We start from the raw sequence: 18624 nt of genomic DNA, 5'->3' as shown, positions 1-18624 counted from the left end.
GAAAAATTTGACGGTAGGATTTTAAAGTTCAGATGACATAGGTTTGTTCACTCTTGGTTTGTTTCAAGTATTACTGACCTGTATTTGAAGTCTCTCCTCAACTCCTACTGCATTATTTACTTGAGCAATAAAATGTGAAATATGAAATATGCAATGTTGATGACAAGTGTCTCAGAACATTAGGAATAAGATCAATGAAGAGCAAAGTAAATCTAGAACAAGGAAAGGTACATTTATTAAAAATAAAAACAGTAGACATTTTCTGATAACAAAACCATTTAGAATCCAAAGACATCCAATATACATTGTAACAACGCACATGTATTAAAAAAAAAAAGACCCATTAGTAAATTTTTTTTTTTCGAACTTTAGAAAGGAAAAAAGTACTTTGGCTACCTCCTGCTGGAGGTCTGCCCCCAAACACAGCACGCAGGACCAGCATCCGCCTTCAAGAGCTCTGCACTGCAGTGTGCGTTCATTCCGTGAACACAACGTTTCTGAATAAAATCTATTTCTGTCGGGATGATCCAGAACATAAGTCAGTGGCTCCATTTCATAAAAAATATTCATAGGCTGCATGAGCAGTGGCAACCGTTTTTCCAAAATCTTCAGTTTTAACAAAAAGTACAGAATAAACTAAATCTAGATGTTTTCACATTATTTCACATGAATATCAAGTACTGTGTAAAAATCTATGTAAAACCTTAAGTTAGCCAAAACTAGTGTCTTTAAACTTTAGATCAAAGTTGTTCTTCACCCTTTTACCATGGCTGATAAATCTTTTCTGCCTTTGTTATGAATAATGTTTGTCAAACCAAAGAACTCTGAAAAAGAATGTGTAATCTTGAAGGAAGAGAGTACCAAATATGTCATTTGACTTCAGTCCTAAGACACACACAGTTCCTGCTGGACAGTGGACTGCGAGAGTTTACTATCTTCAGTCTTCTCATGTCCTGGGGCATGACAAGCAGTCTTCTTCTTAAATAACCGAAGACTCAATCGCAGTAATTCATTGTCTACCACTGGAGCACTTGTGTAAGCCTGTTTCACGGTGCCCTATTTGAAGAAAACAAAAACAAATTTTAAAAGATGAGGGGTGCCTGGGTGGCTCAGTCAGTTAAGCGTCTGACTTCGGCTCAGGTCATGTTCTCACGGTCTGTGAGTTCGAGCCCCGCGTCAGGCTCTGTGCTGACAGCTCAGGGCCTGGAGCCTGCTTCAGATTCTGTGTCTCCCTCTCTCTGACCCTCTCCTGTTCATGCTCTCTCGCTGTCTCAAAAACAAACATTAAAAAAATTAATGTATGCTACGAGTTGACAAAGGCAGGTTAACCTCTAACAAAAATATTAAAGTGACAAGAAAAATTAATTTGGGATGGATATTTCAAGACAAACTTAAGAAATGTTTTCGGATTCAAGAAATCTTAGAAAAGAAAGCTTTGAGGGGCATCTCTTGCCTAAAGTTGGCATCTACAACAATCCCTGACAGGTCATCAACGAGTTTTTATTTCCAATGACAAAACAAACAGCAATCACTGCACGTTTTTGAACATGTTGAAATGAAATCTCTTATATAGGGCTGAACACTAATTCAATCTTACTTTACATGACAGCAAATCTCTTATATAGGGCTGTACGCTAATTCAATCTTACTTTACATGACAGCCTTTCGAACCTCTGAGGAGAAGCACTTGCACTCCTTTCTGGTCTGTCCATGTTCTGTCTGTAGAACGTGGGCTCCAGGAGTGAACAAATTCTCTAGAAGACAGCTGATCACTGCAGTCCACTGAGAAAGTACTACCGCCCTTCTGTTAAAATGCTTATCTCTATTACTGCAATTTAAGGCCACATTAGCATTTTTGGAAGTTGTCATAAAATTTTGTTAAATGTTCTCCAAGTGTGTTCATAAATGAAAGAAGGTAAGATTTGACTATCTTGGGCATTCTGCCATTTCTCTTCTTTCTAGGATCCTTAAAAGAACAGTGGTTCCTCGATTACATGTGCGTTGAAAAATATACATGTTGTGATACAGAAAACTGACTTTTTATGCGTAGTTCTGTGTTGACACTTGGGTACTGATTCACATAACCATGACCACAATCAGAATAGAGAAGTTTCATCATTCAGAAAACTCCCTTTGTGTTCACACCCTCTCCCCAACTCTAACCCCTGGCAATCAGTGATAGGGTCTCTGTGATTGCTTTGCCGTTTCCAGAACATCAAATAAATGGAATCGTACACTATATGATCTTTAGAGACTTGTTTCTTTCAGTATCGTGTTTTTGAGATTAATCCATATTGTTGATAGTACTTACTGACAGTTTGGCTATTTTTTCTTATAAATTAGTAACCGGTTATACAGATGCGTCCTAGTTTATCAATTAGCTACGTAAAGAACACTGGGGTTGTTTCCAGTTTTTGGAGATTATGAATAGACCTGCTATAAGCTACTGTGGACAGGTTTTTATATGAATGTAAGTTTTCATTTTTCGAAGGTAAAAACCTGGCAATAGGGATTACTGGGTCATAGAGTGAATATTCATTTCCCCAAACAACCACACTGTGTTCCCACGTGGTGTATCATTTTGCATTCTCACCGGGAACACATGGTAGTTCCAAACTGCTCTACATCCTTGCCACGGGGTTCATTGCTGTTGGTTTTTAGCTACCGTAACAGGGTCACAATGGTATCTCATTTAATTTTTAATCTGCATTTGTTAATGGCTCAAAATGTTAAACATCTTCTCATGGGCTTATTCACATATCCTCTTTGGTGAACTGTCCATTCAAGTGTTGCCCATTTAAAAAAATTGGATTGCTTTTTTTTTTTACTGTGAACTTTTCAGAGTCCTTTACACATTCTAGATATAAGTCCTTTCCCCAAAAAGTGGTGTCCAGGTATTTTCTCTCAGTATCCTGGTCTTTTCAGTCTTCATCTCTTTCACAGAAGTTGTACATTTTGATGAAGAACAGGTATGTCAAAATAAAAAGTTCAATTAAAAAAACAACCCATTTTTAGATCCCCCCCCCCCAACCCCCCGCCAGATTAGTCCTACTTGTGTGGGTTTATGGGTTTATTTCTGGACTCTGTACCATTGGTTTTGGTGTGTGTCATCTCTGGTGCCAGGACCACATTATCCTGAGTACTGTGGCTTTACAGGCAGTCTTAAAACTGGGAACTTTGAGTCCTTCAACTGTATTCATCTTTTTAAACAACTATCCTGTGTATTCTAGTTGCTTTGACTTTCCATGTAAACTTGAGAATCTGTTATCTTAAAAAAACCACTGCTGCAATTTTGCTGGATTGTATTAAATCTGCAGATCCATTTGGGGAAAATTACAATCTTAACTATATGGAGTCTTCCAATCCATGAACAAGATGTACGTCTCCATTATTCAGGTCATCTTTGATTTTTTATGTCAGGGTCTCATAGTTCTCAGCACACAGACCCTGCACCATGTTCTGTTAGATTTGTATCTAAGTACTTTTTGCTGGGGAGCCACTAAAAAGTATTTCCTACCTTTCAGTTCCCAGGTGTTTCTATACACTGTTAGTATATGGAAATCCAATTGCTTTGCGCATGCTCTGTATCCTGTGGCCTTGTTACACTCTTAAGTTCTGAGAGTGTTTCTGATAAATTCCTTGAAAACTTTCACGTAGGCAATCATCTTGTCTGTAAATACAGTTTTACCTCTTCTTTTCCAATCTGTATGCCTTCTACTTCCTTTTCTTATTGAACTGGCTAGAACTCCCAGTAAAATGTGGAACAGGGGTAGTGAGAATGGACAGCCTTGCCTCGTTCTGACCTCTCCGGGAAATATTTCAAACTTTTACCCTTAAGTACGATGTTAGCTACAGGTTTTTGGAGATGCGAGTCAAGACTCTTTCTTATTCCAGCTTACTAAGAATTTTTATTGCATAGGAATGCTGATTTTTCTCAAGTGTTTTTTTTCTGCATCAATTGACAGGATTAGGTATTTTTTCTTCTTGGTCTGTCGATATGTGGATTACACTGAATAATTTTAGAATACTAAACTAGCATATTAAACCAGCCTTTCACTCTGAGGATAAATGGTATTTGGTCACGGTGCAGAACTCCTTTTATATATTGCTGGATTTGAGGATTTTTTATGTGTATGCTCATGAGTGATACAGATCGGTAGTTTTCTTGTGATGTCTTACTCTGGTTTTGATATCCGAGTAGCTGTTGTCCTCATAAAATGAGTTGGGAAGGATTCCTGTCTCTTCAATTTTCTGGAAGAAATTATGTAGAATTGGTGTTATTTCTAACTTAAACATTTGGTAGATTTTGCCAGTGAAACCATCTGAGAGTGGAGGCTTCTTTTCCAATAAAAACCAGACCAAAGCAAACCGACACAGACGATTCAAAGATGCTTGTGGATTTTAGAGCAATTGATTCATTTCTCCTAAACTGTCGAATTTATGTGCATAGAGCTGTTTACAGTATTATCCTTTTAATATCTATGAGACTTGGATTAGTTTTTTTCATCTCTTCAGAATTTTTCTACTAATTTCTTGTGGTATTCCTTCCTTCTGCCTGCTACCAGTTCTATACATTCTTTTAATACTACAATACTCAGCTGAGACTTCAGCTCATTTAAAGTGTTCTTCAGCCAAGTGTTCTCTTGGTATCCTTAAACTATCTTTTCTGATATGTATAATTTATATATTTTAAAAATCATTCTCTAAATAAAGAGCATGCCAAAATATGAGTTCACTGGCTTTCCACTTTTTTTCATCTTCTGATAAGAAGTACCATTTTCCTTGATGAGTGGTCCTATTCTGTATTTTGCTTTTACAGTCCTATATATTTTAATTTTCTTAACATCTTTCACGAGGCTCTCTTATATCTGAAATTAATTTTTCTTCAGTTGGGTCTCTTCAGGTTTTGTGTGAAAATTTTTAACGCTGAGCAATCAGAAAAGCTCACAATGCTTTCTTCAGGTGGATCATTTAAGACATTAATACTGTGCCACTATAACTTTTTATAACATGTCACATGCTAGTTAATGGTCTGTGCCCTGTACTGAAGGATTACAAGGTTCTGACAATGGCTCTCAAGGAGAATTCTGCAAGGGCGTTTTTGGTTGTCACCATTTCTGAGAGGCGCTATGGCATATTAGAGGAGGAACCGGGGAATGTTACAATATATTTTTTACGAAAAGGAGGCAGGATTCTGGTGAGACTGCAAAACACGCAGCCTTTTTCAACCCAAGTCCTCTCCTTGAGCAAACAGAAAAATTTTCAACTTCAACGCCTGAGGATGGAAGCAAGTCGTACCATTCCAGACACTTACAAGAGAAGCTGACCCATTACATATGTGCTTCAAGGCTCACTAGGACTCAATTCTCTTAGGGACATTTCCAGCTGAGAAAAGCTGCAAGGAGAAATGGGCACCTAGGCAACAGCATGAGGAGAAAACTAAGTAGTACATGAAGTACATGAAATGGGAGTGCAGAGGAGAAGGATTGTAGCAACTCTGTCAGGAGTGATTCTGAGCCAGGCCTTGAACTAGGGAAGACTTTAAAAGCTTCCTATTCCTTGTATCTGTTTCCATTTTAATCGCTGCAGTTGAGTTCATCCCTCTGTTTTTCATGAATTTAATTTCTTCTGCAAATGCGAATCTTTTTCTTTAGCAATGTTGTTTTAAATGTCCCCAGGTAAAAAGCTAATGAAAGTTTCTCTAACCTTTTAAACCAACTCTCTTAGGCTTTTTAAAGTTTAGACATTTTCAATTTCTCATGACCAGATCTCTTCCAAATCTAATTTCTATTTTATGTTTTATTTTATTCTTCTTAAGTAAATGCTTACATACACTCACCTGTATTTATTTCCTTTCTTCTGGCTTGGTACATTCTCATAGACACTATTTCTTCCTAGAAATATCCTCACCACTCTGTGTCTGGAAAACTTTTTTCTCTGATGTTCAGTTTAGATAATAAAACATACTAGAAATTTACTTAGAGAAACTTTTCACAAATGAAAACGTTTCACAGAAAGAGACTATTTAAAACTCTTTATGCATCAAATTTTGAATAACAAATTGCTATTCGACACAAACGTTCATCAATACTCTTGAAGTAAAATGAAAACCATTACAAAATAGAATTCTTCTTTCTCCACGTGTAAAAGACTAGGAAACCAAACTCCTAAAAGCAGATAATGAGACCTTAATCTCACCTTAAAGCAATCAAATGAAAAATATACCATCCATACTTTCCAAGGAAACAGTACCTTCTCATTTTTAACAAGCTGCTTCCGGATTGCTGAATCCCGTCTGAAGCATAACGCTTTACAACAGGGCCCAAGATTACTAAGAAGACTTGCTCGCTCTTCTTTTCGTAGTAATGCAGCCATGTTGAGAGCCCCCAGTTCATGTTCAAAAAGACTGTCTGCATCTTTCAATAAAAACAAACAGGCATTAAGTTTTCCTAAAATAGGAAAGTGTTGCTGGCTGCTTACATATTCCATTAAGTTTATCATAATGCTGGTGAAAATTATTTTATATTAAAGGCATATATACTTTATTAGGTCACAAAACACGTCTCAATGCATTTAAGAGAATTGAAATCCTATCCTGCATCTTTTCAGAACATGAAAGTATAAAACTAGAAATTAATTACAAGAATAAAAAGCAAGAAAAAAACCACAAACACATAAGGCTAAACAACATGCTACTAAAAACAACCAATGGGTTAACAAAGAAATGAAAGAGGAAAAAAAAAATACATGGAGACAAATGAAAATAAAAACACAACAGTCCAGCATCTTGGGGACACAGCAAAAGCAGTTCTCAGAGGGAAACTTATAGCAATACAGGGCTATGTTAAGAAACAAAAATCTCAATCCAACCTTGCACCTAAAGGAATTAGCAAAAGAACAATGCCCAAGGTGAGTAGAAGGAAAGAAATCATAAATATCACGGCAATGACAGAGACTAAAAAGATCAATAGAAAAGATGAATGAAACCAAAGGCTGGTTCTCCGTAAGAGAGAAACAAAACTGAGAGTCATCAAGAAAAAAAATGACAAATAAATATAACAGAAATGAGAACAAGAAACATTACAGAAATACAAAGGATAACAGAGTACTATGGACAACCTAGAAGAAATAGGATCTGAACAGACCTATTGCTAGTAACAAAACTGAAGTGATAATCAAAAACTCCCAACCAAAAGTCTAGAACCAGGTGAATTCTATCAAACGCTTGTTAATAAGTTAATACCATGTCACCTCAAACTATTCCCCCCAAAATAGGAAGGAAAGCTTCCAAACACATTCTATGAGGCTAGCATTACCCTGATATCAAAACCAGACTAAGACACCACAAAACAACAAAACCATAGGCTAATATTTCTGATGAACACAGATGTAAAAGTCCTCAACAAAATATTAGGAAACCACATTCAACAACACATTAAAAGGACCGTTCATCACAATTCAGGGGGATTAATTCCAGAGATCCAAGATGGTTCAATATGCAAATCAATCAATAGGATATACCACATTAACCAAACTAAGGATAAAAATCGTATTACCTCATGGGTGAGGAAAAAGCATTTGACAAAACTGAACAGCTGCTCACGATAAAAACTCAACAAAGTGGGTTTAGAGGGAACGTACCATAACATTAAAAAGGCCATATATGAGCAACCCACAGCTAACCTCATACTCAATGATGAAAAACTGAGAGCTTTCCCTCTAGGATCAGGAACAAGACAAGGATGCCCACTCTTGCCACTTTTATTCAGCACGGTACTGGAAGTTCTAGCCACAGACCGGAAAAAGAAATAAAAGGCATCCAAATTGGTAGAAAGTAGTAAAACTGTCACTGTTTGCAGATGGCATGATACAGTACACAGAAAATCCTAAAGACTCCACCAAAAAACTCCTAGAGGTAATAAATGAATTCTGTAAAGTTACAAGAAACAAAGTTAATTTCCCGAAATCGGTTGCATTTCTGTACTCTAATAATGAAGTAACAGAGAAATTAAGAAAACAACGCTGCTTAAAATTGTACCCAAAATAATAAAATACCTAGGAATAAACTTAACCACAGAGGTGAAAGACCTTTACTCTGAAAACTATAAAACACTGATGAAAGAAACTGAAGATACAAACAAATGCAAACACACACCACGCTCATGGATTGGAAGAATACTGTTAAAATGTCCACACTACCGAAAGCACACTACAGACACAATGCAACTGCTATCAAAATATCAATAATGTCCATAAAACTAGAATAAACAATCTTACAATTTGTATGAACCACACAAGACCCCAAATAGACAAAGCAATCTTGGCGGAAAAAGAACAGTGTTAGAGGGATCACCATCCCAGGTATCAAGCTAGAATGTGCAATCTAAAAAAACAAAGCAGAAACAGACAAATGAATACAGAGAACAAACTGATGGTTTCCAGATGGGAGAAGGGTGGGGGATGAGCTAAAAGGTATGCCAGTAATGGAATAAATAAACCACAGGAATAAAAGGTACAACGCAGGGAATGCAGTGAATGGTATTGTAACAGTGCATGGTGACAGATGGCAGCTATACTTAGGGTGAACAGAGCATAACCTCAGAGTTGGTGAATCACTGTGCTGTACAACTGACACCGAGGCTAACACCGTGTGCCAACCATACTGCAATGAAAACATTCAAGAGGCAACATATTCTCTGTGAAAGATCTTGAACATGTGGTTATGTTGCTAATCTCAAACAAAAATAAATATTCAGATAGCCACTTGAAGGTGTAAGACAAGTAGCCTAGGGGGAAAGAATTTAGACACTGATTACTGTCTCTTACTGGGAAGAAAGGTTGGAAGTTAGAATTAGTGAAATCGAATTCAGTATATTGTTTACCATCAACTATCGCATAAAGTCCCGGAATAGATTTCAGGACTTTATTATAGCAGCATTCAACTGCAGTAATACGACTACCTTTTGTGATCTCTTAAAAAAAAATCAGGTAAGTGATGATTAGGTATTAAGACAACCAGCAAATTTTATCGTAGATTTGGTCACTGTGAAAACAATGTATAAATAAAAATCACTTAGTCTTAAGTTACAACATGCAAAGGCAGGGAGGAAACACTTAAATCTCTCCTTAATTCTTCTATTTTTGTAAAGTTTGATGGAAAATAAAGAGGTTGGGTTAAATAAGAAGTCAAAATAACAGAACAGGGCCAGTCAGTAATCCAAAAATATAACACAGTAAAACTTCACAGCTAGCATTCTACAAGCTGGCCAGAAGTACCAGATACCGCTTCTTTGACAACATAATCAAACAGGTTATTGTTAGAGTCCACAAAGGAAAATGGTAAATATCACCTAGTAAAAACACAACAGACACATCTGACTGTTTCACTTTCATTTCCTGAACTGCAAAGCACAGTGAGATTAGAGAATTAACAAGAAACTAGTCTCATGTAATATATCTAGTCAACAGGTCATATACCTGTCAAAAGGTACAGAATGTAAGACAAGTGTAAATAAATACAAAGAAAAAACTCAAAACCAGTTTGCAAACTTCAGTGTCTATCGGAATCATCTGAGGAGCTTTCTAAAGTACAGTGCCAGGGTTCTACCACTGCATCTACAGAATCTCCACAGTTGGCTCAGGATACCTAAATGGGAAAAAGGCAGTCCCTCAGGTGATTCAGAGAGAACTATGCTTCAGGCGAGCAGTGACACAGTCACATACACATAGTATTAAAAAAACCTAAAACCCCCCAAAATATTAACTACCATTCCACTGTAGATACAAATACAGAAGAAATGTGCAGTGAGCCCACCTTCTTCCTGGAACAATGGTCATGATGACAAATTTCTTTTTATTGGAATCCTTATCGTTCTCTTCTTTAACAAAAGAATACAAAACACACACTTGCGCACCTCCCTAGAAAGTATAACACGCCCAAACTTCCAGTCTCTTCGTGGTTTTGAAATGACTACCACAAAATTATTCAAGAGACTTTTTTTTTTTTAAAGTAATTTCTGTGCCCAACACAGGGCTCGAACTCACCAACCTGACATCAAGAGTTGCAGTCTCTACCGACTGAGCCAGACAGGTGCCACCTTACTTGTTTTTAATCTATCACACTCCACACAGAAAACTTAGGCAAAGGCAATTTAAGTTTCGGTATACTTAAAAAGTTTACGGTGTTTTTAAAATTACAAATGGGATAGGGATATACTTTCTTCAGTATTGGGACACTGAAATAGACTGAATAGGACAGAAAAAATCAGTACCAATTATTTTACAGATACTTATTGAAACTGTGTGTCAGGTACTGTTCTAGATAATAGCATAATCAGTAAGAACAGGTCATTATACAATGGATACAGCAGTATACAAAGTCCCATTCCTTAGGAAACGTATATTCAGCATCCTGTATCAGTTCTCTTGTTCTCTCATTAGGAGAGGTCTGATTGGTAAGCAACAATTAACCCCCCTTTACGATGTATGTCATCAGGTTATGGCCAAACTATATTTCATAGGTAGCAAAGTCATAGGAGCAAACTGCTTTAGAGATGGGTGAGATCTTAGGGCTTTCATTCCATTATTTAATACCCACAGGAGTTACCTGCTTAAGGTCAAAGAGCCAACCAAACAAGGCAGAAAAGAGCAGGGGCAGGAACCCAGGAGTTTAGTCATTTGTCAAGTTAACACATATTCACAATCATAATAATTTATATGTTTCACGCATATGTTTCATTCTGTATTTATTGGGACGTGTTAAAATCAAGACTTTTGCTGCTTACGCTAACAGTTGAAAGAAAAAACATGAAAGTAATAAAACAATTTTTTTCAGGGAGACTAGGTGGCTCAGTCAGTTAAAATGCCTGTCTCTTGGGGCGGCTGGGTGGCTCGGTCGGTTAAGCGTCCGACTTCGGCTCAGGTCATGATCTCGCGGTCCGTGAGTTCAAGCCCCGCGTCGGGCTCTGTGCTGACAGCTCAGAGCCTGGAGCCTGCTTCGGATTCTGTGTCTCCCTCTCTCTCTGCCCCTCCCCCGTTCATGCTCTCTCTGTGTCTCAAAAATAAATAAACGTTAAAAAAAAAAAAAAAGCCTAACTCTTGATTTCAGCTCAGGTCATGATCTCACAGCTCCTGAGTTGGAGCCCCATGTTGGGCTCCGCTGTGACAGTGCAGAGCCTGCTTGGGAATCTCTCTCCCCCTCTGTCTCTGCCCCTCTCCCGCTTGCTCACGTGCTCTCGCTCTCAAACATTAAATTTTTTTTTCCATTTTTGTATTAGTAAAAATCTTAATTTTTAAACCTTTACTCTCACAAACATGATATAAAATTAAATGTCGTTGCTTTCACATTTTATCTCTTCCTTCTTTTTACCACCCAGTCATTCCCCTTCCGTTGTAATGAAAAGCTGTTGCAATAAGGTCTAAAATCAATATGAAACTATTTTCAAACTAAATAGTAGTAGTCACTATTAAGTGTCACCACATGTCAGGAATCGTTCTAAGTATTTTACTTAAACCTCATTTGCTGCTCCTAACAATCTTATGAAGTTGATGGGGTAACTATTCCCAGCTTACAAATGGTGACACTAACACACAGAGTAGCTGGTAAGTGTGTGCCTATTTAGGAATCCAGATCATCTGGCACAGACACCAAGCTTCTACCCCCTTTGTTAAAGGCTCAACCTAGACATTTGCATATGGGTAGAACTCCCCATTTCCCAGGGGAAAGGGTTGCCTTGACACCCAATTTGTTTAGATACGAACGAAGCCCACTTTTCCAGGCTCTGCTCTGGTTAGTTCTGGGAACACAACTAAGAACTTTACTGTGCTATTTCTGCAACTTTTTTGCTTTAATTTGCAGAGTCAAAATTCCTTTTTAAATTTCTGAAGAAGATTTAATACTGAATATCAAGTGATTCCTCAAAAAAAAAAAAACTTCCTATACTGGGAGTGCTATGTGAAAACAAAGAACCCTTTTCAAAGGCATCTTAATTAAGTTGCAGCAGACATTACACAAAGTAGAGTAGGATTACCTTTGGGTTTTTCTAAAAGTCTCTGACATGTTTCTTTGACTTTGGTGAAGAGTTCAGAACCTGCCAACTTTTTAGAAATCCCCACTCTTAGCATAACAGCTCCAGGTGTGAATTTTAAGAGGGCAGCCCCAGGCTCTCGTGGTTCTTTTGGATGCTTTGGCATAAGACCAGACCAATCCACATCTATCACATCTAATGGATCTGTAAAAAGTTAAGAATGGGATTTTGTTTTTACATCAAGAAACAGCATTCTTGTTATCTTTTGATAAACAGAAACTGCAAAACATAGAAAGCATTAAGTAACAAGTGTTTTAAATGAAAAATAACAGTCTTAAAATGAAAGCTTTACTATAAAGACTAATATTTAGAATCTAAGGACCTTTCCAGTAAAAAAAAAAAAAAAAACCTCACCAAAAGATAACAGGCAAGCAAACAAAACCCAAGCGCATTCCTACAAATTTAATACTGCGAACAAATAATCCATCTACTGACAAGGGACAATTGAAAAAATTAACAGTAATGTTCTATTTAATAACATATAATAAAAAAGATATACATACCTTCTACATTAGTAGAAAATTGTGAAGTACAAAACAAATTAAGTCAAAATAAAATTTTAACGTTTTACATTCCCCAACAAAACAAAGACCCGCACTATGATATTAAAAAAAAAAAAATTATAACGGGGCGCCTAGGTAGTACAGGTGGTTAAGCATCGGACTCTTGATTTCAGCTCAGGTCCTGATCCCACCATGGTGAGATCCAGCCCCGCGCTGGGCTCTGGGCTTGGAGCCTACTGATTCTCTTTCCCCCCCTCTGTCTGCCTCTTCCCCCACGCGTGTGGGCTCTCTCTCCCTCAAACAAATTACAACAAGCAGACTAACTGGGACGTTGCTTCAGGCTGTGGTCACCAGAATAAGCTCTGGCGGAGTGTACGGTTCTACACTATACAAGGGAAGATAATTACTGAGTTGAGAAAATTGACAGAGGTATATAGATCTTGCATAAATGTAATTTCAACAATTATAAATTTTGAATGACTGTTTCAGAAGTTGGCTTGCGGCACCACGACCGTGAAGCTTTGTACCATACATCTACCATCCGGAACATTGCTGGGCAATCAGTATTCGGTTAGATTCCAAGTTATATAACATGAATTTCAACTTCTGGAACGGAAATCTTAGAATTTGACTATTTTAAAAGAGACCCTGTCCAATTCGTAGGCAATGTCGACTTAAAAGTGTGCTGACCACACAGACTGTGATTTTCATTGTATTGGCCTTTCAGTCTCAAATAAAACATAGAAAGAAAAATTCTGCCTTTCATTACTTAGCAATGCCCTAATACCAAAAATCAGGTCATTTTTACGTTCAACCACCTTTGTAAATGATTACCTGGCATCTTCTCCTCATCCTGTTGGTCTTCCCTCTTTTCAGCATCACCTGCTAGAATTTCATCTAGTTCATCATCACTGATTGGCTCATATCCTTCTCCAGCACCAGATCCTAATGAATGTGCATCATCTAACTTGGATTCGTCATCTCCTGTTTCGGAAAGATTTATCTCATGTCAAAGAGCACACGGGAGGGACATTTAAGTGAAACCAAAGAGGAAGAGGCTGTGCACACTAAAATATTTGAAAAGCGTTTTTTTCCTTAGAAAACTACATTTCTTAATATTCCAAAAGAAAAATTAAATTTTAAGTGCAAGAACACAGTAAAAACAGCAATACCGAAACAAGTTATAAGATTACAATTAAAATGTGACAAAAGGTACCGCTAACTTATTAATTTTGCTTCTGTATGTTAATGTTTTTATAATAAAACTTTAAGTAAATCCAGACAAATTTACTAACTTCAAAAGGATGTAGTAATTTCTTTACTTAAATAAACTCATTAATTTAAAAGACTTGCAAACATTAATAATTACATTTATTTGAAAAATTGCCGCTGATTCTCCCTCTACCTCCCAATTCATCTCCCTATCCCAACTCAATTTTAAAGAGAATGCTGTAAGAAATTGAAAAATATTTTGTTGGTACCACTAGCATATATTTATCTTACCAATCTTTCTCAATTACTTAGGTTAGGCTTTGTCACCCAGTGAGTTAGCTGTGAACTGAAAAGTACCCTGAAACTAGAGAGTATGTTTAATATTTCTAATCAGTTATCCACATACTTTACTGAGTTTACAACACTAGGTTAGCAAAATGCAACAGTATGCTTTACAGGTATAAATGTGCAGCAAATAAAATATAATAAACTATGAGATGTTTCTGGTCATTGTATAATTTTCTATTATGTTCTAGAATAATCTCCCAATTCACTTCTAAGGTAATCAACTTTAATGACTTCATTTTACAAATATACATCTAAGCATAAAAGCATATAATAGGATTTGTATTTTTTCAAGTTTATCCCACTCATTTTCCTACTTTAGGTGAATAAAATTTTTCATCTCACAGTAGGTAATTCACCTATAAATTTCGATGCTATGTTATGTGTGATCACAACCAGTGAATGCTGTATTTTAGGGATGAGGGGCACTGACTCCAATCACAAGAGAGTTATTATGATTATTTCAATTATATTCAATTAGACTCCAAGGTTATACCTCCATTAGTACTATGGCTCAGGATTTGAGGCTATTTATACTCAAAATTGAGATGAAAACATAATGTGAGGAAACACTGAGATAGAAATGTTTTTGTCAAGTAGAAAAAATATAACAGCTGCTGTATTGGAACATAATCTGATCAGATAACCAAGAGATAGTAAAGATGTTTATAGTTTCAAAAGAATGTGCACTTACTCTGGGCCCAATGTTATAATACAACAAATAAAAAGAATAGTGAAATAACTGCTGCTTATATACAAGTACCCTAGAAGTTTCTTGAGGGCTTGATATCAGAACAATGGTGTTAAGCACTGGTACCAGAACTGGACAATCCCACGGAGGCAGAATTTCCAGGACAATTTTCAGGGAAGCCATTACTCTTGTTAAGCTAGCCTATATAATTCACCAAAGAATAAGACGTGGGTATATATATGCACAGGCAGAACATATTTTCATTCATCAACCATTTACTGCATCTGTGCTATAGTCCTGATGATAAAGAAATGAAAAGCTACGGTCCCTAACAAAGGAGTAGAGTATAGTGGGGACAAAACCAAGGAAAGATAATTGTAATACAGTGTGGGGATGCTATAAAAGACATAGAGACAAGGTGCTATGGCAACCTGAATAAGTACCGTTAGCAGAGAAGGCTTCACGGAGGAAATGATGCACAGACTGGGAAATGAAGTCTGAATAAGGGAAGATAAGAGGGCAAACATCTACCAAGCAAAGGGAAGAGGGAGCACAAAGAAGGCTGGAGGGCAGTGCACGGAGAGAATTCAGAGGCATGAGTGGTCTGTACTAGACTGGGGGTGAAGAAGAGAGTGGAGGCAGTGAACAATGATGTTCCCCACAGCTGAGGCTGGCTCTTAGTGGGCCAAAGGGGAAATGCATTTTCAGGGAGTGTTGACTGTTTCGTGTATTTGTTCTCAACTGCCCTGGAAAACAGAATCACTAAGAGTTATCTGAATCTGTCTCTGAACCAAGAAATAACTTCCATTTTTATGATTTTTTTTTTTTTAAATATCTAAGAAAAGAAGGTGATAACTATTTTTTACTGCATCTACCTTTTATTTCATTCAGGTGAATCTGAACCAAGTATACCATGATAGTACAAATCAGGGGACCACATTTTTGAAATATCACAGGGCTTTTCCTTATGCATATCAGAACACCTTCACGAGAAAATATTTTATTTCCTATGAAATCTGAAAAGGAATGGAGCAGATAACAGACAACAAGGCACTCACCTTCCACACTCTCAGTTTTCTCCGCTTTGTTTAGATCTTCAAATCCCTGCACAGATCCTAGATCTTTATCCATTTTTTCTTTATCCAAAGCAAGACAGTCTCGGGAAGTGCCTTCTAGGTCTCTTTCATGTTCACTCTCCAGTTTTGCTTCACTGCGTTTTACAGACTCTATTTGAGAAGAACTCTCAAAAGTTCTGTCTCTGTCTCTGTCCCTGTCCCTTTCCATAGAATCAGGAATTAGTCTCTCTCTTTCCCTGTCCAAATCTCTCCGTTTGTCTCGTTCTCTCTCTCGTTCCCGCAATCTATCTCGGTCCCTGTTCCGTGGCCAATCTTTATCAGCATCTCGGTCCCATTCTCTCTGTCTTGTGTCTCTCCTCTCTCTGTCCCGGTCTCTATCATGCTCATATCGATCACGTTCTTGAAGCCTATCTCTGCTATCAAACGACCCGGATCTTGAATGGACCTGTCGATCTGATTCAGGAGAACTTCTTCTTGAACTATGGCTCCTTGAATCCTGGCGATCTAAAATAAATATACAAAGAGTTTACACAAGGTAAAAAATAAAATGCTTCACTGCCGCCATACTTGTATCAAATCACTGTGTTATGCACCTGAAACTAACACTGTATGTCAACTCTACTTCAATTGAAGGAAAAGAGAAGGGAGAGGAAGGAAGGAAGGAAGGGAGAAGGGAAAGAAAGAAAGAAAAAAAATGCTTCATTTTAGGGTCCTTTAAAACTTACATTTGATGTTTCCATAGTCCCAATTATTCAAGAAACTCATTTTAAGGAAAAATTGTAAAGTGCTAATTAAAATATGTAAAAGCAAGGGAACATGTAATTTTCCACTATAACCACAAAATATCTTCCGAGAAATACATACATAAAATGGGTAAGCATTAACGGAACTGATCACTTCATCATCTGACCTCTTCCTATCCCCTATCTTATTTTCTGTGGTCAAAAGAAAAAGCACTGGCTGCAGGAGGAAGAGCAGGAAGGTTAAAATTTCAAGCATCAGTAAGGAACCTGAATACGTGAGCCCTCTGCCAAGATATACTACTAACACCCTGATATCAAACTGATGGACGTCACTCAATGTACCTCTATTATAATAATGTTAGTGTTAATGTCGTAACAGGTAACATTCTGGTGGCATGGTTAAGCTCTCAAGTTTCTTAAAATTTAAGGCAGTATATAATGTAAACAATGTCTCATTTACGTCAAAGTTACAATTTGTATAAAAGAGAAAAGTGTATAAAATACACTAAGACAGGAAGCACTGGCTAGATTAGAATTCAATTTTATTACCTGAAGAAGTACTTCGACTGGGCTCTCCACGCTTTAACTGATCAATCCTAGACTTCCTCTCTCCTGTGATCTCCAGACTTTTTGTTTTCTCTCTATCTCTCGAGCCACTATGCAGTACTCTCTTTCGACCACTTTGGTCATCCCCACTTCGATGGGCGGAATCATTGGACGGGGAGCGGAGACGACCAGACGTATGGCTCCGATTGCTCCGATTGCTGCCGAGGCTGCTACTCCTCTTTTGATCCAGCGGCTTGCGATGCGGCGCATCTTCTATAGTGACGTGCGGCGCCTCCACCTTCTCGGCGCGGGTTCTATGGCACTTCCTGTGCGAGTCTTCACCGGTGCTGTTGGTGGGAGCGGCAGACGAGGAAATGCTGGGGGCGGACGCGCTGAAGGCGGCGGAGGCCGACGAGGAGAGGGCAGCAGAGGCGGTGGTAGAAGCGGCAGCGGCGGGAGGCGGAGGGGGAGGAAGAGAGGACGGGGAAGGAGTCCTTCCGGGAGTGGCAGCCGTGGCGGCGCGCTCCGGTTCCGCCACCTCCGCCCGGTCAGGCACGTCCTCGTCAGACCAGTCGCTGAACGCCGTGTCTTCCTTTTTCTGAGAATCCTCCAGACCGCCATCCTTACCATTGGACAGGTCAACCAATTCCTCTTTGGCTGTTAGAGGGGGCGTCCGCGGGCCTCTCTTCTTCTTACTCTGCAGGACGGCTTCTTCATCAGAAATATCAGAATCGCCTTTGGATTTCTTACGTTTCTTCTCTATACTTTTCTTCTTCTGGCCCTTTTTTGGTGAAAATACTTGACCGTCTTCAGATGCTGTCTCTGTGTTACCCCTCTCTAACCCAACATCCTCCTCCTTCTTTTTCTTAACAGGTTTCTTCTGAATTTTGGCTTTTTTCTTGTTCTCATCATGAGCTCGATCAGAGGCGTCTCGCTCGTCAGACGGGTGGTGTCCCATCATGTCTTGTGGGCGAGTTCTTGAGCTTTCCGGGATTTCTGTCTGTTCTCTCTGCTTATCTACAGAAGAAACTTTCTCTTTAAGCTCCTGCTCTTCATAGCGCCTTGAACTCTCTTTTCTTTCCAGTTTACGATCTTCCTCTTTCCATCTACCCTGCCTGTCTTCTGGAAGGTGTGATGGACTGAGAGAACGAGACTCTTGAGGTCGTACAACCTGGCTCAAGAGTCTATGTTTTTCATCTATACAAAAAGATGAAAGCAATCACACTTTCACCAGGTAAACAACGTTGCATTTACACAGAAATAATAATAGCCCAGCCTCTCACTTTTCATTTTAAAACTTTAAAAACGGCAATAATTTCACGAAAAATATGGACTTACTACCAACAGGAGATGACCGTGCCACTACGATAAAGTAACTGTATTCCTAACATATACTTTAGTCACATGAGCTATTCAGAGGCA

At 38.2% G+C, this 18624-nt stretch overlaps 1 protein-coding gene across 5 annotated transcripts in view; it reads right to left on the bottom strand.

The window, feature by feature from the left end:
* Positions 1–207: 207 nt before the first annotated feature.
* The window catches only part of ZC3H13 (zinc finger CCCH-type containing 13), a 96511-nt gene continuing 78094 nt past the window's right edge, over positions 208–18624 (bottom strand). For all 5 annotated transcript variants that reach the window (XM_042920361.1, XM_042920233.1, XM_042920517.1 and 2 more), the window contains 6 exons: positions 17206–18399; positions 15896–16417; positions 13424–13573; positions 12030–12230; positions 6253–6416; positions 208–1056 (listed from right to left, as the gene is read on the bottom strand). In XM_042920361.1, the coding sequence (XP_042776295.1) occupies positions 886–1056; positions 6253–6416; positions 12030–12230; positions 13424–13573; positions 15896–16417; positions 17206–18399 (2402 nt within the window). In that variant the 3' untranslated portion in view covers positions 208–885. The remainder of the gene's footprint in view (positions 1057–6252; positions 6417–12029; positions 12231–13423; positions 13574–15895; positions 16418–17205; positions 18400–18624) is intronic.

This window comes from Panthera leo, chromosome A1 (genome assembly GCF_018350215.1).
Source record: "Panthera leo isolate Ple1 chromosome A1, P.leo_Ple1_pat1.1, whole genome shotgun sequence".
Taxonomy (NCBI): domain Eukaryota; kingdom Metazoa; phylum Chordata; class Mammalia; order Carnivora; family Felidae; genus Panthera; species Panthera leo.
This window is presented reverse-complemented; position numbering and strand designations above follow the sequence as displayed.